The 22768-nt window shown below is 41.3% G+C and overlaps 1 protein-coding gene across 7 annotated transcripts in view; it reads right to left on the bottom strand.

The window, feature by feature from the left end:
- Positions 1-822: 822 nt before the first annotated feature.
- TNS3 (tensin 3) overlaps positions 823-22768 on the bottom strand; it is a 363298-nt gene continuing 341352 nt past the window's right edge. For all 7 annotated transcript variants that reach the window (XM_040433526.1, XM_040433527.1, XM_040433523.1 and 4 more), the window contains 7 exons: positions 20589-20684; positions 19827-19904; positions 16782-16859; positions 6670-6838; positions 3554-3622; positions 3437-3463; positions 823-1904 (listed from right to left, as the gene is read on the bottom strand). In XM_040433526.1, coding sequence (XP_040289460.1) covers positions 1763-1904; positions 3437-3463; positions 3554-3622; positions 6670-6838; positions 16782-16859; positions 19827-19904; positions 20589-20684 — 659 coding nt within the window. In that variant the 3' untranslated portion in view covers positions 823-1762. The remainder of the gene's footprint in view (positions 1905-3436; positions 3464-3553; positions 3623-6669; positions 6839-16781; positions 16860-19826; positions 19905-20588; positions 20685-22768) is intronic.

The following is a 22768-nucleotide window of genomic DNA, read 5'->3' as shown; positions in this document are numbered from 1 at the left end:
ATTATCACAATATAATAAAACAATCTTTGTGTTAACTTTGAAATAAAAATAATTACAAGACGAAGACGAAGTGCATTCAAAGTAGAAGTAAGGACATACTGCATGTTTTAAGAATTAATGTACAACTCAGTACAGAAGGGGAGAACAACAAAATGTAACACTCAAAAACATTTACGGTCACAAACTGTTTTCAGTAATGTTCCTTTCTCAAGATTTTATTGTAGAATACCTTCTAAAAACCCTCATTTGGCCAACAGTTTATACAGGGAGATCAACTTTATACAAAGCACAAGTATAACAATAGCATTTTAATCTTTACAATCCTGATAGAAATTAAACCATAAGGTTCAGATTAATTTAGAAATTGAAAATAGTATGTTGTTTCAGGTGACCGCAAATTGGCTGAAGTACTTACCGGTATAACACCCCCTTTTTCATAAGCTGTGGAGACCTGGATATCACATGTTTAGCACTATCTAACCTGTGGCTATGATTTTACAAATACTATGTACATTTCTGCAAAATGAGAAAAGGACAATGAAGTTGGGTCTTCCATGATTATATAAATGTGCATGGATAAAAAAATTTAATGGCTTTGTCCTAATAATTTAAATGATTTTTTTTTTTTGCTTGCAGTTTGCTTTTTTTTGACTAGGACCACCTACTGGACTCCTAATCACAGAAAGAACAGGAATGTACATGAATACAAGCTATAGTAAATCTTTTTCCATAAACTATATATCAGTCAGCTCAGCCTCCCCTGCTCTGTAACATGCTGAACCAGATAGGACACTAAGTTCATCATGTCAGGGTCCCTTTAAAATGTATATTACCTCTGCATTACAGTAGCTGTTTCATAGCTGTCCTTGTTCACATTGGAATAATATATAAGCTACTATTGATATTTCTGACAAAGTTATCACTACACTTTGAAAATAGTAATTTAATTCGATCTTGGATCTGTCTGACACTTAAAACACCCTTCCAAACCACTGACCTTTCCACTAGTTATAGATAACTTCCCCCCTAATTGCCTTCAGAGTTCTACTTACAATAAGCCTTTTAGTGCATTAACCTCCTATAACCATCCTTACAATATAATGATAATTCTCAACTTCATTCTCTTTACTACTTGCACTTTCCTTTTTTTAAAACAAACCTGCTTAAATATTCGCTTCAATCCCAAGGTGGTTTTTCATTTCTTCAGACTCTATTGGGTTTAATGTTACCAAGACCTGGAGCTATAACGCAATTAAAGGAGCTTGAACTAGGACTCATTTCACAGTCATATCTATGCTCCTTAATTTTTTTTTATTTTGAAATTTGTAATCACAAATTGGAGGGTTCCACAAGAGAGAAGAAAGATCCCCCCCCAGAAGAACCTGTTCTTGTTTTTAGTAAAATAAATATAATGGCAGCATACTGTGAGTAGGCTGTATAGGGTCTTAGGAAATATTAAAGATGACATTTTATTTTTCTATTATACAGTGTAAATAAAATAATTTTAATAATGTTTCCTATGTGGTGTTTGTAGAAGGGACAATACTATGAAATTATAGAATCTCTGAAACCATAATACTAAATTTCCACATGACCGAAACACTTAAAAGTATGTGTCATGAAATTTCCGTTACAGTTTTTAATATTGGTCCTTTTCTACTTATTTTCTCAGTCTTGTAATTATTTGTGTTTAAACATTTGCTCTTAAGAGGATACAAAGTATGCTTCATTGTCTTTCAATCAATTCTCCTGGACACCGATTCTAAATTTTCTTCTGAGACCCAATCATGACCTTCGACACAAAGTTCACAATGGCACTAGCAGGTTGCTCTGGATCGTGTTCCGCAAAAAGATGACAGATGTTGTCGTTACCATTGCCCCTTCTGGCTACAAAGCCAAACACCCTGTTAAGAAAACAAAAATTACATTTATAGTAGTTTTACCTTTTTACATGCATTACTTAAATTCAATTTCCTGTGTTTGCTTGAGCAACAAAGGTCTGATACCACAAAGAACACCAGTAGTATAACTAGCAAATTATGGTTGGGGCAACCTGGTATAAATGCTGAGTTTGGCCCAAGAAGATTCATGTTACCCTTCTGCATTTAGGTTCGGGCTACCATTCCGTGACCAAAGATCACTGTGAGCCCTCACAAGTGAATGGGGTTGCAGTAAGGCCTCTTTCACACGAGCGTGTCCGGATAAGGTCCGGATGGGTTGCGGCAAACCCGCGCGAGTAGGTACGCAATTGCAGTCAGTTTTGACTGCGATTGCGTTCCGTTGTTCAGTTTTTATCGCGCGGGTGCAATGCGTATTGCACGCGCGTGATAAAAAACTGAATGTGATACCGAGACCCAAACTTCTTCACAGAAGTGAAGGGTTCAAGGTTGTGTAGATTGTATTATTTCCCCTTATAACATGGTTATAAGGGAAAATAATAGCATTCTGAATACAGAATGCATAGTACAATAGGTTACAATAGGGTTAAAAAAATAATAAAAAAATAATTTGACTCACCTTAATCCACTTGTTTGCGCAGCCCAGCTTCTCTTCTGTCTTGTTCTTTGAGGAATAGGACCTTTGATGACGTCACTACACTCATCACATGGTCCGTCACATGATCCATTACCATGGTGATGGATCATGTGACGGACCATGTGATGAGGTCCTATTCCTCAAAGAAGACGACAGAAGAGATGCCGGCTGCGCGAACAAATGGATTAAGGAGAGTTAAATTATTTTTTTAACCCCTCAAGCCCTATTGTACTATGCATTCTGTATTCAGAATGCTACTATTTTCCCTTATAACCATGTTATAAGGGAAAATAATAAAGATCGGTTCCCCATCCCTATCGTCTCCTAGCAACCGTGCGTGAAAAATAGCACCGCATCCGCACTTGCTTGCGGATGCTTGCGATTTTCACGCAGCCCCATTCACTTCTATGGGGCCTGCATTGCGTGAAAAACGCAGAATATAGAACATGCTGCGATTTTCATGCAACGCACAAGTGAAAATCACCGCTCGTGTGCCCAGCCCCATAGAAATGAATGGGTCCGGATTCAGTGCGGGTGCAATACGTTCACGTCACGGATTCAGTGTGGGTGCAATGCGTTCACGTCACGCATTGCACCCACGTGGAATACGCGCTCGAGTGAAAGAGGCCTAAGACTTGCAAGTTAAGTGTGAACGTGACCCCAGAATCTATAACATACCAGCAGTGCTGAATTTTTTTGCAATTCTAGGGTCTAGCCAAGTGCTAGCCATGCTGCAACCCAACTAACTTGTGAGGGTGCACAGTGACTTTTGGCTGCGTGATACAATACGCCAAGATCATTGTGTAGCCCCACCTTCACATGTGCTTGTTATGTTTCTTTCTTCTTCATTTTTTTTTCTTAAAAATTCATTATATATTTCAATGATGCATGTTTAACTTACTTTGCCGAAAGTCCATCTCTTGTCCACCTAAATGTGGGGAAAAAAAACACAAATAAAAAAAATGGAATTAGAAGTAAAGTGCAATCGAGTCAAATTAAAAAGGAAAATGGTTCTTACTTTCTGTCTTGTGGATCCAGGGCACAGAATATGACAGTATTTACTGGATAATGTCTTCGGAAAAACAATCTGTCAGGGTTTAAACAAACATACTGTTACAACTAATGCACATCACAACTGACCAACACCAATCATTATTTTTCTAGACATCATTTACACAAAATATTCAATTGAAAACAAAGAATAAAACAAAAACACAGAATTCTACTTTACCAATATGCCATTAAGCACACTTTTTGTGCCCAACATGTACTGGGTGCAAATCTAACATTTTTGTCAGTTGATCCAAATGTGATCTGTGACTATTTGCTGCCCTCTTGTGGCCACATTATGAAATAAAGAAGCTGTGGTTGACAGTATACTAGTCTTTGTCCACTAGAGATAGCAGAGTTGCAGATATAAAATATAAATAAAATACCACCTCAAATGTATATATATCACATTATACTATACAGAAATTCACCACCACTGCGAACTGTTCAGCAATGAAATACAATTTTGTAAATAATCCTCCATGGTTTATTTCAGATAGCCATGCACCACTCCAGTAAAGGCTTGTTACAATATCCCTGTGCTTGTGTAATATAGTTTTCTAACACAATTTTTTTGAAAATCCGACATGTGTCAATTTATGTGGTGATAACTTTAAAACGCTTTTACTTATACAGGCCATTCTGAGATTGTTTTCTCATCACATATTGTACTTCATGACAGTGGTAAAATTTAGTAAAAAAATGTCATTTTTATTTACAAAAAAAATACCAAATTAACCACATATTTAAAAAAAAATCCAAATTTCAATTTCTCTACTATTATAATAGATATTAATACCTCAAAAAATTATTACTCTACATTACCCATATGTCTACTTCATATTTGGATCATTTTGTGAATGCCATTTTATATTTTGGGGACCTTAGAAAGCTTAGAAGTTTCGAAGCAAATCTTGAAATTTTTCAGAAAATTTCCAAAACTCAGGTTTGAAGTCACTTTGTGAGGCTTACATAATAGAAACCACCCAAAAATGACCCCATTTTAGAAACTACAACCTTCAAGAGATTCAAACCTGATTTTAGAAACTTTGTCAACCCTTTAGGTGTTCCACAAGAATTAATGGAAAATGGAGATAACATTTCAGAATTTCCCTTTTTGGGCAGATTTTCAATTTTAATCCATTTTTGTTCGCTAACAAAGAAAGGGTTAACAGCCAAACAAAACTCAATATGTATTGCCCTGATTCTGTAGTTTACAGAAACACCCCATATGTGGTCGTAAACTGCTGTATGGGCACACGGCAGGGCGCAGAAGGAAAGGAACGCCATATGGTTTTTGGAAGGCAGATTTTGCTGGACTGTTTTTTTTTTACACCATGTCCCATTTGAAGCCCCCCTAGAGTAGAAACTCCATAAAAGTGACCCCATTTTGGAAACTACGGGATAAGGTAGCAGCTTTGTTAGTACTATTTTAGGGTGCATATGATTTTTGGTTGCTCTATATTACACTTTTTATCCCCGTTTTTATTTTTTGTTATTTACAACGTTCATCTGACGGTTAGATCATGTGCTATTTTTATAGAGTAGGTTGTTATGGACGCGACAATACCAAATATATATTTTTGGTTGTTTGTTTCAGTTCTACATAATAAAGCATTTTTTTGTGTCTCCACATTATGTAAGCTGTATTTTTTATTTATTTTTTGGGCGACTGTCTTATGTAGGGGGTTTATTTTTTTTCGGTATGAGATGATGGTTTGATTGGTACTATTTTAGGGTGCATATTACTTTTTGATCACTTAGTATTACACTTTTTGTGATGTAAGGTGACAGAAAATAGCTTTTTTGACAATAATTTTTTTTTTAATGGTGTTCACCTGAGGGGTTAGGTCATGTGATATTTTTATACAGCAGGTTCTTACGGACGCGGCGATACCTAATATGTATACTTTTTTTATTTATTTTTTACACAATAACAGAATTTTTTAAACCCCCAAAAATTATGTTTTAGTGTCTCCATATTTTTTCTTCGGGCGATTGTCTTAGCTAGGGGCTCATTTTTTTGCGGGATGAGAGGACAGTTTGATTGGCACTGTTTTGGGGGGCATACGCCTTTTTGATCGGTTGGTGTTCCACTTTTAGTGTTGTAAGGTGACAAAAAAGTTTTTTTTTAGTAGAGTTTTTATTTACATTTTTTGACGGTGTTCACCTGAGGGGTTAGGTCATGTGATATTTTTATAGAGCAGGTCGTTACGGACGCGGTAATACCTAATATGTCTACTTTTTTATTTAATTTTTGCAAAATAATATAATTTTTTAAACAAAAAAAAATATCATGTTTTAGTGTCTCCATATTCTGAGAGCCATAGTTTTTTTTTATTTTTATGTTTTGGGCGATTGTCTTAGGTAGGGTATCATTTTTGTGGGATGAGATGACGGTTAGAATGGTACATACGCCTTTTTGATCGCTTGCTATTACACTTTTTGTGATGTAAGGTGCCATAAAATGGCTTTTGACACAGTTTACGTTGTTCACCTGAGGGGTTAGCAAAAATATTTTGCTTTATTTTGGGAAAAGGATGCTTTTTTTTTTACTTGAAACTTTAAAAAATTTTTGTAAAACTTTCTTTTTTTCACTTTATTTTTTGTCCCACTTTGAGACTTCAACTTTTGGTGGTCTGATCCCCCTTACAATACTTCTGTATTGTAAAGCAATGGCTGTAAGTGTATTACTGAATGTAATACACTTAAAGCTTCCTGCATGTGAGATCCAGGGGGCTGGATCTCACAGGCTGTCACGGAAGGCAGCGGGCTGCCTTCCCTGCCATCGGTCCCCGTCACAGCAGCACGAAGACCCGATGGCTGCTTCCTCCCTGCACGGACATTGCGCGTGCTGCGGCCAGCGACATCAAGGGTTAAGTCGCCGGCATCTGTGATTTCACAGATGCCGATGCATGCAGCAGGGGTCCAGCAGTCACTGATAGCATCTCCTGCACCCGCCCGATCACCGCGCCGTACATGTACGGCGCAGGTCCTTAAGTCATGGATATCTGCGCCGTACATGTACGGCATGGGTCCTTAAGGGGTTAATAATAATGATAATGTTTTGCAAAGAATTCTTACTTCCGTTGATTGTCTGTTAGAGTGATTCCTTGTGCAGACACCTTGAAGTGCACCACTGTAGAAATAGGTGGGGGATCTTGAAGTTGAGTTATACTCAATGCTTTCTGCACAGCCTGATATCCTGTAAGTGACTCCAGTTCTACTGAATTCAGATACCAAACATTGCAAGCTGAAATCAATAAATATAATAAAATAGCATTAATAAGACTAACACATTAATGAAACAGATCCACATAGAGTACATCTACAAGCTTGGCTCTTAACCTTTCTTGTTCAAATACCAGGTTTGTAAAAATACTTCAGCTACTCGACAAGTCCAGTGCAGATATTTCTTAGTACTCTTAAATTGAAAGGATTTCTACCTACTTTGCGAGAGTCCATAGGTCCTGGTATGTAGAGAAGATTCTCCAGGTACAACATATCAATGTACATAAAGAGGTTTTATTTAAAAAAATAAAGATACTAAAATAACAAACTTGTATGATGTGTTTCTGAGGTGGTCTGCCTCTTTTTTCAGCTTCTTCAATGTATCTCAAGAAAGAGGCATACCACCCAAGAGACACATCATACAAATGTGTAATTTTATTATTTAATTTTTTAAATAAAACCTTTTTATGTGCATCGATGTGTAGACAGCGCCCTGCTGTACCCAATGAATTTTCTCTACATACCTTATTCATGGAAGCTCTGGGTTTGATCAGGAAGGAGCTACAGTCATTATACACAGGAGGTAGTCACCTCTACAATGTTCTTAACCGAGTTGTGCTAGGCCTCTGCACAACTCTGCTTGGTTAGTGTATCCATCACCAACCTTTTACTGCATATGTCTAAAAAGGTTTACACTATGGAGCATCTTTAGTTTCCTCTTTTAATATACCCATTTAGTTTTGATGTTCATATGCCTATTGTAGATGCTATTGGTGGGGGACAGGACTCAGCAAGTGCTCTTTGACCAGTCAGGGGTCAGGCAGCAGCCCCATATGCAGTAAACGGAGATGCGCTGTGTGTTTTGATACCCGTTATAGCCAGCATTAGCTTTTTGAGCAATTTCCTATATAGTAGCGCTTCTGTGGGATAAGACAAAAAGCGCTAGCCTTCACTCACTTACACACAGCCAAAGGAAAAAAATAAAATAAAAATCTGCAAACTGGTTTGAAGTTGTTTGGGAATAGCAGCTATATAAGCAGGCTGAAAGCGCTAGTTTGCAAGAATGCAAGTGTTTGAGCTCAAGTGTGTAGTTGTCTTAGGTGTGTGACTTAAGATAAGGGACTTTAGGAGGGGACTGCACAAGTTAGTTGTTTTTAATTTTATTGCATTGTATTTTTTCTTGTTTCTTTTTCCTCTTTTCTTGTGTAATCCAGTCTAGTCCAATGCACATCTTGTGAAATGTATGCAGTCCTGGAACAGTTGTTTGAGGGTGCATATTTTTGTGCAAAATGTGAGCAAATTGCACGTTTGGAATCCTGGATCTTGTATCTAAACGAGTAAATTTCAATACTAAGATGCATTGGCAATATTTTGCTGTTCACGGAGCAGACACTGTATGGAGTAGATAAGGGGTAGTTCGTGGAATGGAGGATCAGCAAAGTGAGGTAGATAGCTGAATAACAGTTAGAAAGTTTGATGTCTTCCTGGCGCTCAAGTTCGAAATATTGCAGTATGGACTGATAGATTACTGGGAGGGGCTGGCGAAGACCCAGCGGTCACAGTCCACACTGGAACCAATAACAAAGTTAGCGGTAGGTGGGGCATCCGTAAAAATAATTTTAGGGACTTATACCACAAGATCAGGACCCCAAAAGTAGTATTTTTTTAAATACTACAGTGCTGCCCATAATTATTCATACCCCTGGCAAATTTTGACTTAAAGTTACTTTTATTCAACCAGCAAGTAATTTTTTGACGGGAAATGACATAGGTGTCTCCCAAAAGATAATAAGACTATGTACAAAAGGCATTATTGTGGGGAAAAAAAAATTTCTCAGCTTTTATTTACATTTGAGCAAAAAAGTGTCCAGTCCAAAATTATTCATACCCTTCTCAATAATCAATAGAAAAGCTATTATTGGCTATTACAGCAATCAAACGCTTCCTATAATTGCAGACCAACTTTTTGCAGGTCTCCACAGGTATTTTTCCCCATTCATCTTTAGCAATGAGCTCCAAATCTTTCAGGTTAGAGTGTCTTCTTGCCATCACCATGATCTTTAGCTCCCTCCACAGATTCTCAATTGGATTCAAGTCTGGACTCTGGCTGGGCCACTCCAAAACGTTAATGTTATTGTCTGCTAACCATTTCTTCAGCACTTTTGCTGTGTGTTTTGGGTCATTGTCATGCTGAAATGTCCACTGGTGCCCAAGGCCAAGTTTCTCTGCAGACTGCCTGATGTTGTCGTTGAGAATCCTCATGTATTGCTCTTTTTTCATGGTGCCGTTTACTGTGATTAGGTTCCCTGGTCCATTGGCTGAAAAACACCCCCAAAGCATTAGGTTCCCACCACCATGTTTGACAGTGGGGATGGTGTTCTTTGGGTTGAAGGCTTCTCCTTTTTTACGCCAAATGAAGGAAACATCATTGTGACCATAACACGGAAGCCAGAAGTCATCTTCTTTGTCCAGATGAGCTTTTGCAAAGGCCAAGTGAGCATTTCTGTGCCTTATCAGGAGAAGTGGCGTCCTCCTTGGTCTGCAGTGTGCAGTGTCAGTTGGATTGTCTGCCTTGAGACATTGCCACCAGCAGAGCCCAGTTTCACCAGGATGGCCTTGGTGGTGATCCTTTGATTCTTTTTCACCTCTCTAACTATCCTCCTAGCCAGCACAGGTGTCACTTTTGGCTTCCGACCACGTCCTCTGAGATTTTCCACAGTGCGGAACATCTTGTATTTTTTGCTCAAATGTAAATAAAAGCTAAGAAATTTATTTTTTTTCCACAATAATGCCTCTTGTACATTGGCCTTTTCTCTTTTGGGAGACACCTATATCATTCCCCGTCAAAAAATTACTTGCTGGTTGAATAACAGTAACTTAAGTCAAAATTTGCCAGGGGTATGAATAATTATGGGCAGCACTGTACCCTTTACCACGAGCCACACCAGAGAGGCAACGGGTGATTATACGGCCTCTTTCGTTGATCCAGGGAGTTATTCTGATTGCCTGATTGGAGTCGGGAGAATTTTTTATTCCCCTAAAGTGGGGAAAATTGGCTTCTACCTCACAGTTTGTTTGTTTTTTGCCTTCCTCTGGATCAACTTGCAGGATAACAGGCCGAACTGGATGGATAAATGTCTTTTTTCGGCCTTATGTACTATGTTACTATGTTTTTCACACGAGCGTGTCCGGATTATGTCTGGATGCGTCCCGGCGCATTGCGGCAAACCCGCGCGAGTAGGTACGCAATTGCAGTCAGTTTTGACTGCGATTGCGTTCCGTTGTTCAGTTTTTATCGCGCTGGTGCAATGTGTTTTGCACGCGCGTGATAAAAAACCAACTGAGGTACCCAGACCCGAACTTCTTCACAGAAGTTCAGGTTTGGGTTCAAGGTTGTGTAGATTGTATTATTTTCCCTCATAACATGGTTATAAGGGGAAATAATAGCATTCTGAATACAGAATGCATAGTAAAATAGAGCTGGAGGGTTTAAAAAATAATAAAAAATATTTTAACTCACCTTAATCCACTTGTTCGCGCAGCCGGCATCTCTTCTGCCTTCATCTGTGAGGAAAAGGACCTTTAATGAGGTCACTACGCTCATCACATGGTCATTCACATGATACATCACCATGGTGATGGATCGTATGATGGACCATGTGATGAGCGCAGTGACGTCACCACAAGTCCTTTACCCAGGTCCTGAAGAAAGAAGACAGACGAGATGCCGGCTGAGCGAACAAGTGGATTAAGGTGAGTTAAAATATTTTTTATATTTTTTTTAACCCCTCCAGCCCTATTTTACTATGCATTCTGTATTCAGAATGCTATTATTTTCCCTTATAACCATGTTATAAGGGAAAATAATAATGATCGGGTCCCCATCCCGATCGTCACCTAGCAACCGCGCGTGAAAATCGCACTGCATCCGCACTTGCTTGCGATTTTCACGCAACTCCATTCATTTCTATGGGGCCTGCGTTACGTGAAAAACGCACAAAGAGGAGCATGCTGCGATTTTCACGCAATGCACAAGTGATGCGTGAAAATCAGTGCTCATGTGCACAGCCCCATAGAAATGAATGGGTCCGGATTCAGTGAGGGTGCAATGCGTTCACCTCACGTATTGCACCTGCACGGAAATCTTGCCCGTGTGAAAGGGGCCTAATGGTAAACAAGTGGCTCAAGAACTGGGATAGGAAGGAGGGGTTTGCCTTAATGGAGAACTGGCGAACTAGTGGAACTGGAGGTGGAATGTAGGGTCTATAAAAGTTCATAAGGAAAGATGCACTGTAAAAAAAAATACCCAAAAACCTCTTAATTGAATGTATACTAAGGCTAGACTAATAAAATTGGCGAACTGGAATTAGTAATGTCTGAGGCGGACTATTACATAGTGGGAATAACTGGCTGGATGATCGCTATGACTAGGAGGTTAATGTACAGGGTTACAGTCTGTTTAGAAAGGATCATAAAAACTAGAGTGGGGAAAGGATGTGCCTTATGTAAAATCCTTGGTAGTTGACCAGCTAAGAGAGACAATTAGGACAATTTCCTCGAAAATAAAAATGCAGCCAAAAAACTGGATATTTTTAAAAGCATCCTAATCTCTAACTGAGAGAGGCACATACCTTTTGGGAATAAAAGGGTGAGGAACAAGAAGAAACCAATGTGGATAAAGAAAAATGTAAAAGGAAGCAATACATGGCAAAAAGAAAGCATTTAAATCATTAAAACAAAAAGTTAGTGGGAAAGCATTAAAAAATTATAAGGAAAAAAAAAGAATATGTAAAAGACAGATAAATGCAGCCAAGCTAGAGAGAGAGACTCAATGCCAAAAAGAGTAAAACTAAAAGAGTAAAAAAATGTTCTTCAATCAATAAATGGTAAAAACGTTTAAACCTGAAAGTGTTGGCCATTTACAGAGTGATGATGGAGGAGTTGTAGAGAGTGATGAAGAGAACGCGATTCTATTAAATATTTTTTTTCATTGTATTCACTGAGGAACATGAACTGTCAGATAATATGCAGAGTGTAAAAGTAAACTCCCCATTAAAAGTGGCCTTTCTGACCCAGGAAGAAGTGCAGAGGCATCTTAGTCAGATTAAAACAGACAAATCACCAGATCCAGATAGCATACACCCCATAGCCTAAGAGAATTAAGTAATTAACTAGACAGACCCATATTTCTGATATTTAAGGACTCTATAATGACAGGGAGTGTTCCACAGGATTAGAGCTTAGCAAATGTGGTGTCAATATTCAAAAAGAGTTCAAAAACAGAGCCCGGAAACTATAGGCCGGTAAGTTTAACATCTGTTGTGGGTAAACTGTTTGAAGGTTTTCTTGGAGTAACTCAATGAAAATAAGCAAATAACGCTGCTTCAAGCTTCATGAGGGATCGGTCATGTCAAACTAATTTAATCAGTTGCTATGAGGAGGTAAGTTCTAGACTTGACCGGGGTGAGTCAATGGATGTCATATCTTCCGACTTTTCCAATGCATTTAATACTGTGCCACATAAAGGTTAGTACATAAAATGAGAATGCTTGGACTGGGGGAAAATGTCTGTATGTGGGTAAGTAACTGGCACAGTGATAGAAAACAGAGGGTGGTTATTAACGGTACACACTCAGATTGGGTCACTGTCACTAGTGGAGTACCTCAGGGGTCAGTATTGGGCCTATTCTCTTCAAGATATTTATTCATGATCTTGTAGAAGGCTTGCACAGTAAAATACCAATATTTGCAGACGACACTAAACTGTGTAAAGTAATTAACACGGAAGAGGACCGTATACTACTACAGAGGGATCTGGATAGATTGGAGGCTTGGGCAGATAAGTGGCAGATGAGGTTTAACACTGACAAATGTAAAGTTATGCACATGGGAAGGAAAATACATGCATCAGTACATACTAAATGGTAAAACACTGGGTAACACTGACATGGAAAAGGATCTAGGAATTTTTGTGGACAGCAAACTAAGCTATAGAAGCCAGTGTAAGGCAGCTGCTGCCAAGGCCAATACAATTATGGGGTGCATCGATGCATGTGATGAGAACATAGTCCTGCCACTTTACAAATCACTATTCAGACCACACATGGAGTACTGTGTACAGTTCTGGGCTCCTGTGAACAAGGCAGACATAGCAGAGATGGAGAGGGTTCAAAGGAGGGCAACTAAAATAATAACTAGAATGGGTGGACTACAGTACTCAGAAAGAATATCAAAATTAGAGTTATTTAGTTTAAAAAAATAAAATAATAAAGACTAAGGGGAAATCTAATAACTATGTATAAATATATCAGGGGTCAGTACAGAGATCTCTCCCATCATCTATTTATCCCCAGGACTGTGACGAGGGGACATCCTCTGTGTCTGGAGGAAAGAAGGTTTGTACACAAACATAGAAGAGGATTCTTTATGGTAAGAGCAGTGAGACTATGGAACTCTCTGCCTGAGGAAGTGGTGATGGTGAGTTCACTAAGAGTTCAGGAGGGGCCTGGATGTATTTCTGGAGTGTAATAAGATTACAGGTTACAGTTACTAGAGCTGAAAAAATATATCCATCCATCCAGTTCAGCCTGTTATCCTGCACATTGATCCATAGAAAGGCAAATAAACCCTTGAGCAAATATTCCTCATTTTAGGGGAAAAAATTCCTTCCCAACTTCAGTCAGGCAATCAGAATAACTCGCTGTCATCCGGCCCGCAAGGCTGTCATGTGGCCCACACAGTGACAGAGCTTGCGCATAGTGGAAGATGAAAAGACACGCCTAGGCGGCTGCAGTAGCGCAGTACTGACACGATCACCTACGCCCGCCTGTGCCCGGACGCACAGCAGTGAGGGTTTACTACCTTTAGTGGGAAGAAAGCTGGCGGACTCAGGCCACGACTCACGCTCCCAACCCCCCACGGCGAACATTGCATACGCGAGAGCCATCAGATCCTGACCGAGCTACGTGTACTCCGAGGAAGAGACCCTAGCACAGTACAGAGTAAGTGAAAAAAAGCCTCGGCCAGCAGAGCGCATCCATTGTGTGTGCGAGCGGGACGAGGCTCCATTGGCCACACAGCCCTACACTAGAGCAGGCCTGGCTGCCGCTAACGGCACCATAGCCTCCGTCCCATATCTGCACTGTATCTCGCCATGTACATACAGGTTTTTGGGAGGGTTACACTCTGATCTCCCCCAAAATAACCTCCATGTATCCCAGTGACTGGCTTGTAACCATGATGACACCCATAAGGGGATAGCAGGTCCTCTCCTTACAGGCTGGATATCAGGACCCAAATCTGTGCCCCTCGTGAAATCTGTCACTAATCTGCAGCTGGAGAATATGGTGTGCAGCAGGCAGATGAGTTGCCCACAGCATAAACTAATGCTGGGCAGTGCACGATGTCCTATCTATGCCCCATGGTTTCATGCCAAATCTGGTCCAATTAGAGTGGTGTTCATTGGTCTTGGTTAGAATTGTGACACTAGTAGCGGTGGTCTGCACTGTGGCTGGCAGTAGAGATAGTGGCCCCTTCAAAGTAATAATGCTCACATGTGCCCCCTTCACAGTAGTAATGCTCACATGAGCCCCCTTCACAGTAGTAATGCTCAAATGTGCCCCATTTACAGTAGTAATGCTCACATGTGCACTCTTCACAGTCATTCGGCCTGCGCAGTGACCAGAGGCAGAGCTTCCGCTCAGTTGAAGAAGAAGGGACACGCCTGATCCGCTGCAGTGTCGCAGTACAATTTTTCATCTGGACTCTCAGACAGGCATTAGAGCACGTCGGAGAAGGTGAGGACAAGTCAGAATGGAGCAGGAGTTCTATGGAGGATGTGACTGGCGAGGTGTCATAGTGGTGGGAAGTGTCTTTTACTAAGTCTGGAGCCCGTGTGGGCTGTCTGGGTTGCTTCTCAGGAAGCGCTCCTCACTAGCTTAGTAATATTAATGAGGGAGAGAGAACTCATAATGCTGCACCAAAATGCATTTGTGGAGAGTTTCCTGCATTCCACTCCTTAGTCTTGCTATGTGAAGATATGTGCCCCCTTCACATTAATAATGCTCACATGTGCCCCCTTCACATTAATAATGCTCACATGTGCCCCCTTCACAGTAATCATGCTTACATGTGCCCCCCTTCACAGTAGTAACGCTCACATGTGCCCCCCTTCACAGTAGTAACGCTCACATGTGCCCCCTTCACAGTTGTAACGCTCACATGTGCCCCCTTCACAGTTGTAACGCTCACATGTGCCCCCTTCACAGTTGTAACGCTCACATGTGCCCCCTTCACAGTTGTAACGCTCACATGTGCCCCCTTCACAGTTGTAACGCTCACATGTGCCCCCTTCACAGTTGTAACGCTCACATGTGCCCCCTTCACAGTTGTAACGCTCACATGTGCCCCCTTCACAGTTGTAACGCTCACATGTGCCCCCTTCACAGTTGTAACGCTCACATGTGCCCCCTTCACAGTTGTAACGCTCACATGTGCCCCCTTCAGAGTTGTAACGCTCACATGTGCCCCCTTCACAGTTGTAACGCTCACATGTGCCCCCTTCAGAGTTGTAACGCTCACATGTGCCCCCTTCACAGTTGTAACGCTCACATGTGCCCCCTTCACAGTTGTAACGCTCACATGTGCCCCCTTCACAGTTGTAACGCTCACATGTGCCCCCTTCAGAGTTGTAACGCTCACATGTGCCCCCTTCACAGTTGTAACGCTCACATGTGCCCCCTTCAGAGTTGTAACGCTCACATGTGCCCCCTTCAGAGTTGTAACGCTCACATGTGCCCCCTTCAGAGTTGTAACGCTCACATGTGCCCCCTTCACAGTTGTAACGCTCACATGTGCCCCCTTCACAGTTGTAACGCTCACATGTGCCCCCTTCACAGTTGTAACGCTCACATGTGCCCCCTTCACAGTTGTAACGCTCACATGTGCCCCCTTCACAGTTGTAACACTCACATGTGCCCCCTTTAAGGTAAAAATGCCCAGATGTGCCCCTGCACAGAAAAAATGCCCAGATATTTGCCCCTTCACAGTAGTAATGCTCACACGTGCCCTCTTACAAGGTTTGCATTTCTTTCTGGCAAAGCTAACTGGTTCTGGCCCGCAAAATTTATACCATGTCTAGTGCGGCCCTCAGACGAAAAATGGTTGGGCACCACTGCTCTAACTCATTCATCTAGCCATCACAATTTGGATGGCCTTTTTCCTACTTTCTAAGAGAGTTGTGCTTCAATAACGGTTTAAAAGGTAGATATCATTGTCATAGGATAATGATATTCACTTCACTTGTCAGTGGTTTTAATGCTTTGGTTAGTCAATTATGCTTAGATTACTTGTACATAACAGCGAAAATATTTAATAACATGTATTTCTGCACATTTCAGCTAAATATTTGTCCCAGGCATGTAGCGTGAGACTTGAGCTGAAATCTATATGATAAGTAAATAGTTTAGATAAGAAGAAAGGCATCTGCACAGCTTCAGGATGTGAAATGTAAATATTCATGTAACTTATACGTAAGGCAAGCAATAACTTTAAAATGATCTCAAACAGGAAAAGCCCAGCAGGAAACTCAAATGTACAAAGGCAAAACATTACCAGAATAAATCTTGGTACATAAACTCGTTATATCAGGGGTTTCTGTATAAAGTCACTTGGGAGCAAGGACAGGTGTACTTTTAAAGCCGGCCATAAACGTTAGTTTATTCAGTAGTTTGAATAATGTGTGTGAAGATGAGCACTGACAATCATGGTGCAAAATAATAGGATGAGGTAGATGAAAGCAAACATGTCTGATCCATTCCCTTTCAAGGACTTTGTGTCATATTTATTAGTCTTTACACATTACTTCCACCACCGAGTGCTGGAATCTAGGTGATAACCGTTTTGGTACATTGTTCTGATTACTAGGCTGCACGTGCCAGCAGCTGGAGAGAACTCATACCGCTTACCTGCTCCTTGCTTCAGCAGCTCTGCAGCAGAGTTTGCAGCTGTCTGAGGAGCTGTCTCTGCAATCTCTTCTAAAGGATCTAAAAACAAAGATGCCATTACTAAATGTAAAGTGTACTAAATATAATCAGGAAGACTATAAAACTTGTCAAACCATTTAGGTGTACACCCATCAATCTTATATTGCTTACATTTCTCTGCATATCTATTCACACAAGTGTTGGTTAGATGGAAAAAAAATTATCAATCATACACATAATGGTTAAAATGTCTGCCATTTGTAAGGTAGTCTTAATATAGTATAAGGTAAGGGGCCACTTGAGTAATTGCCCTGAACATCCAACTCCTGTGATCTGTTTTCCCCAATCCCTCAGGATATAGACCCAGTTAAAACCTAAGAAATCATATGACCGGCTATTCTCTAGAGCAGGGATCAGCAACCTCCGGCACTCCAGATGTTCTGAAACTACAACTCCCAGAATGCTGCATTTACTTCATATTTGCATGCTGGGAGTTGTAGTTTCACAGCAGCTGGAGTGCAAAGCTTGCTGATCCCTGCTCTAGACCATAGGCTGCTTAAGGTCTGCGGTTTACAAGGTGGAAGCATTGCGCACATTATGCCAGGTTCCTGGCACAGGCGACACAATGATGTCACTGCATCAAGTTATTACTATGTGGGAACACAAAAGGGGCAATATTACTGTAAAGGGTAACAATGCTAAACATTATTACTGTGTAGGGCACTAAGAGGAACACTAAGTACTGTATGTGGAGTCTAAAAGTGGCACTATTGCGGTTTGTGAAACTGAGAAGTTCACAAGGACTGTATACATGCACAATTACTGTGTGGGGTAAAATAGGTGACAATTTTACTTTGTGGGACATAATGGGGGAGACATTCATTGTGTGGTGCATCATTCATGTCTGGGCTACAATATGGGGCATGATACGTTTCTGGTGGTACCATCCATCGGGAAGGGGGAGTGACACCAGTTCTGACACATTGCTGAACTACACAGTCTGAAGGGCACTGTGCAACAAAACAGGTACAGTAATAGTGACATACAGGGGGCACACAGGGACAGAGCCGGGCATAACAGCAGGATGGGGAGTTTGTGTAGGTTGGGAAAAGGTAGGTCGGGACATTGATGAAAAAGTAGGGAGTAAAGATGTCTGGACAGCAAAGTTGACATAAACAAGTTCTGGCTGAAAGAAGTCTTATGTCGGACAGGAAACGGTGTGCTCCAATCAGAGAAGAGGTCACCTGTTAGTCGCTGCATTTAACCGCACTGTGATTAGTTCTGAGGTCTGCAGAGTGCCTGTGTAAAACTGGTATACTGCAGAGTCACTACTGAGGGGTATTGGTCCTGGTGTAGAGGCATTGCAGCATTTGAGCAATAGGTAACAGTATTATTAGTAATACTGGTCTTTGTATAACCATTTGTGAATATAGTACATGACTGTATTATAGGTACAATTATTTATCATTTGGGGGCCCTTTTTTTTTATTTTGCCAGAGCCATACCTGGTCTAAAAATGGCCCATGTGCCACTTGCACACTATACATTGACCATATTACATTTATCAGACCCTACTGTAAGACTGTTTCATATGGAGCAGCTGCTGTCAGATTCAGTATGAATCCAGCATAAAAAAGTAAATAGGACTGCCAAGCTGCAGGTGACTGTGTGTGCTGAAATACAGATACTTGCACATGTTTCTGTCATGTTCGTGAGGCCATAAGGTAAGCAAAAACAGCGATCATTTTTGTTCTCAGAATGGAGTGCAGTTACTTTACTTATCCACCAGGTGTCACTTTTGCCAATGCTTTATACAGAAGCACATGAGCCACCTGTATCTTTTAGAACAGTGACACCAGCTGGCAACATGCAGTATTTCAAGAAGGAGATATGTTGACAAAGCCATCTGTCCACTCTCTGGCACCCCCTTTCCAAACTTATGGTGCACCTATAATTGCTATGCTTTCTTTTCCCTGCAGGATGTTGCAGCAACATAACAAATATCAGGCCACTATCTATAGACTACTGGAGGTGGAAAGCAGCAAAGGAATTTTCAAGAGTGGACACATGAATAATATTTATCAAGGTTTTCCTCCTGTTCTCCCAAGAATGTGTTCACTCCCATGCTTTTACTGTAACACCCTCAATAACACTAGGCAACCACCTGTTGACGCGTGAATGTACTCCAGCTGTCTGCGCGCTCAGCTATAGCACCGCGTTCACAGTGTAACCACTCGCACAGCTCACAGTGAAAGAATCTACAGCAGATCCCTTCATATGCTTCCATGACTCTGAATCCTTGCACCTTGCTGCTGTTAATAAATTACAGAGCGTGACTCAAAGGCTTTATAGAGTCATGTGCTCAGAACAACCCCCTCCCTGCAATAGTGGCTCCTGCTCTGGTGGCCATTCTTCTGAAATGTTAAAATCATATTCTCCTTGTAATAAATGTTAAGTGCTGCAAGTTACGGAATCCAAATCCACAGTAGTCGGCTAACTGCCTATTAACATCCTTAATAAAAGCAGTTGCAGTCATGAACAACTTTAATAAAACCGGAGCCACATGCTGAATTAGGGTACACAGATATCAGAGTAGATTCATGGCCCTCCTCCATTAGCCATCCAGCATGGCACAGCCATGTACTGTATGATAGTTTGAATGGGTGCTTTGTAATATCATGACGCCATGCGCTCCTGCAATGCCAGTCCGGTATCTCACGGACGTCTGCATGAGGCTTTAGGCATCATTGTCAACAGGAATCAACAGGACTGGCTATAATCAAGCCTGACTGGGATGAAGAACTAAGGCTGTATTCACACATGCCAGGTTTAACTGTGGTTTAGCTTCACACAGTTTGCAACTAGATTTTGGTTCCTTTTTGCATTCCTTCGTTTTAATGTTGTAGTTTTTTCCATGGTGTTAGTTATGCACATGAACATATCTGCTTTTACGCATTCACAGATGTCTTCTACTTGTACCTTTCAAAGGTAATAGAGAAGCGATCTGTGTACATTTAAAACACATACCTTTGTCAGGGATGAGCAATTTGCATGGCAGTGCCAGGGGAGTGATTGAATGTTGATAAACCAAAGCTGTCAAACTCCCTAGAGTTAAAAGTTACATATTATTCATACAATACAAATTAGAGATAAGTCTTCAAGTACCACGTCAAAATGAAGAGAAGTAAAAACAACATGGTTCCCAGCATCAGTATTGGCTTCAGATTTTCTCTCTGGATAGTGTCAGCTTAATCTGAAGTTTCCCTACCCCTCACCCTATTAAGTACAGTAACGTCAACCATTCAGTACCCTCATGTCTAGGGGCTGACTGGCCATAGACTCTACAGGGAAACTGCCCAGAGCCCTTCTAATGGCCACTGACCAGGTACATGATGATGTGATGCTCTTGGTATTAATTAAGACTGGGAGAATTAAGTACTTAGGCATCTAGCCAGCAGGTGCCCTCCTGAACTCAGGACAAGGCAGCTGGTACCGACGACCAAAGGAGGGCAGCTTCTGAGAAAGTAATTTGGGCTGCATTATGGTATTGCTGACTCCGCCTACTTGCATCGTCCCACATTCTGTCATTTTGTGCCATCCTTTCATCCCATGGAAATCCGGGATTTACTTTCAGGACACTGTTTCACATACATTTTGCAATCATGTTGTCAGGTACAAATTAGAATAATCTGTAACCATTATACTGAGCTCAAAAGTACTACTTATATTACACAAATTAGATACTTGTAATTGTAGAAAAAAAACTAAAGATATAAACACAAAATTTACCAAAATACGGTTCATTGGGGCATCCCTTCAAGCGGACACCTTTTTGAATGCATTCAATTAAGAAGTGCCGGACAAGTTCGTTTGTCAAGTCTCCACCTAATAAAAGAGTTAAAATAAAAGAACATTATAGGAACTTCATTAATATGCTTTGCCTTTAAATGGAAAACATATACACTGCTCAAAAAAATAAAGGGAACACTTAAACAACACAATGTAACTCCAAGTCAATCACACTTCTGTGAAATCAAACTGTCCACTTAGGAAGCAACACTGAGTGACAATCAATTTCACATGCTGTTGTGCAAATGGGATAGACAACAGGTGGAAATTATAGGCAATTAGCAAGACACCCCCAATAAAGGAGTGGTTCTGTAGGTGGTGATCACAGACCGCTTCTCAGTTCCTATGCTTCCTGGCTGATGTTTTGGTCACTTTTGAATGCTGGCGGTGCTTTCACTCTAGTGGTAGCATGAGACGGAGTCTACAACCCACACAAGTGGCTCAGGTAGTTCAGCTTATCCAGGATGGCACATCAATGCGAGCTGTGGCAAGAAGGTTTACTGTGTCTGTCAGCGTAGTGTCCAGAGCATGGAGGCGCTACCAGGAGACAGGACAGTGCATCAGGAGACGTGGAGGAGGCCGTAGGAGGGCAACAACCCAGCAGCAGGACCGCTACCTCCGCCTTTGTGCAAGGAGGAACAGGAGGAGCACTGCCAGAGCCCTGCAAAATTACCTCCAGTAGGCCACAAATGTGCATGTGTCTGCTCAAACGGTCAGAAACAGACTCCATGAGGTTGATATGAGGGCCCGACGTCCACAGGTGGGGGTTGTGCTTACAGCCCAACACCGTGCAGGACGCTTGGCATTTGCCAGAGAACACCAATATTGGCAAATTAGCCACTGGCGCCCTGTGCTCTTCACAGATGAAAGCAGGTTCACACTGAGCACATGTGACAGACGTGACAGTCTTGAGACGCCGTGGAGAACGTTCTGCTGCCTGCAACATCCTCCAGCATGACCAGTTTGGCATTGGGTCAGTAATGGTGTGGGGTGGCATTTCTTTGGAGGGCCGCACAGCCCTCCATGTGCTCTCCAGAGGTAGCCTGACTGCCATTAGGGACCGAGATGAGATCCTCAGACCCCTTGTGAGACCATATGCTGGTGCGGTTGGCCCTGGGTTCCTCCTAATGCAAGACAATGCTAGACCTCATGTGGCTGGAGTGTGTCAGCAGTTCCTGCAAGACGAAGGCATTAATGCTATGGACTGGCCCGCCCGTTCCGCAGACCTGAATTCAATTGAGCACATCTGGGACATTATGTCTCGCTCTATCCACCAACGTCACGTTGCACCACAGACTGTCCAGGAGTTGGCAGATGCTTTAGTCCAGGTCTGGGAGGAGATCCCTCAGGAGACCGTCCGCCACCTCATCAGGAGCATGCACAGGCGTTGTAGGGAGGTCATACAGGCACGTGGAGGCCACACACACTACTGAGCCTCATCTTGACTTGTTTTAAGGACATTACATCAAAGTTGGATCAGCCTGTAGTGTGTTTTTCCACTTTAATTCTGAGGGTGACTCCAAATCCAGACCTCCATGGGTTGAAAAATTTGATTTCCATTTTTTTATTTTTGTGTGATTTTGTTGTCAGCACATTCAACTATGTAAAGAACAAAGTATTTCAGAAGAATATTTAATTAATTCAGATCTAGGATCTGTTATTTTTGTGTTCCCTTTATTTTTTTGAGCAGTGTATATTACACCTAAAATCCCCCACCAAGTACAGCTAGTGAACTGGCCTTCTCATTCTTCCATATCACAATCCAGGACTGTCATCATCTCCATCTTTTATACACATCTTACTGAAAGTTATTGTTTCTTATGGTAACAAATCTCATTGTGGCTAAAAGAAACATTTAAATTGATGATGTAAGCATCTCTAACATGGTATACGTGGTAGTTAGATTAGGTTTTAAAAAAATATTCAAGGGGTTGCTTCACTATGAAAACCACCGTCCATATGCCCCATTAGGGCAATGGACATCAAAGACGAGGGGCCTTCTGTCAAGACACCCTTTTATGTGCCATGTTCAATGTGTCTGTTTTTAAGGGTCCATTCACATGTCCATAAAATGGGTCCACATCCGTTCCGCAATTTTCAATGGGGCTGGAATGTGCTGT

The sequence above is a fragment of the Bufo bufo genome, chromosome 5 (genome assembly GCF_905171765.1).
Source record: "Bufo bufo chromosome 5, aBufBuf1.1, whole genome shotgun sequence".
NCBI classification, from domain to species: domain Eukaryota; kingdom Metazoa; phylum Chordata; class Amphibia; order Anura; family Bufonidae; genus Bufo; species Bufo bufo.
Note: the sequence above shows the minus strand (reverse complement) of the source record. Positions and strands in the feature narration are given on the sequence as shown.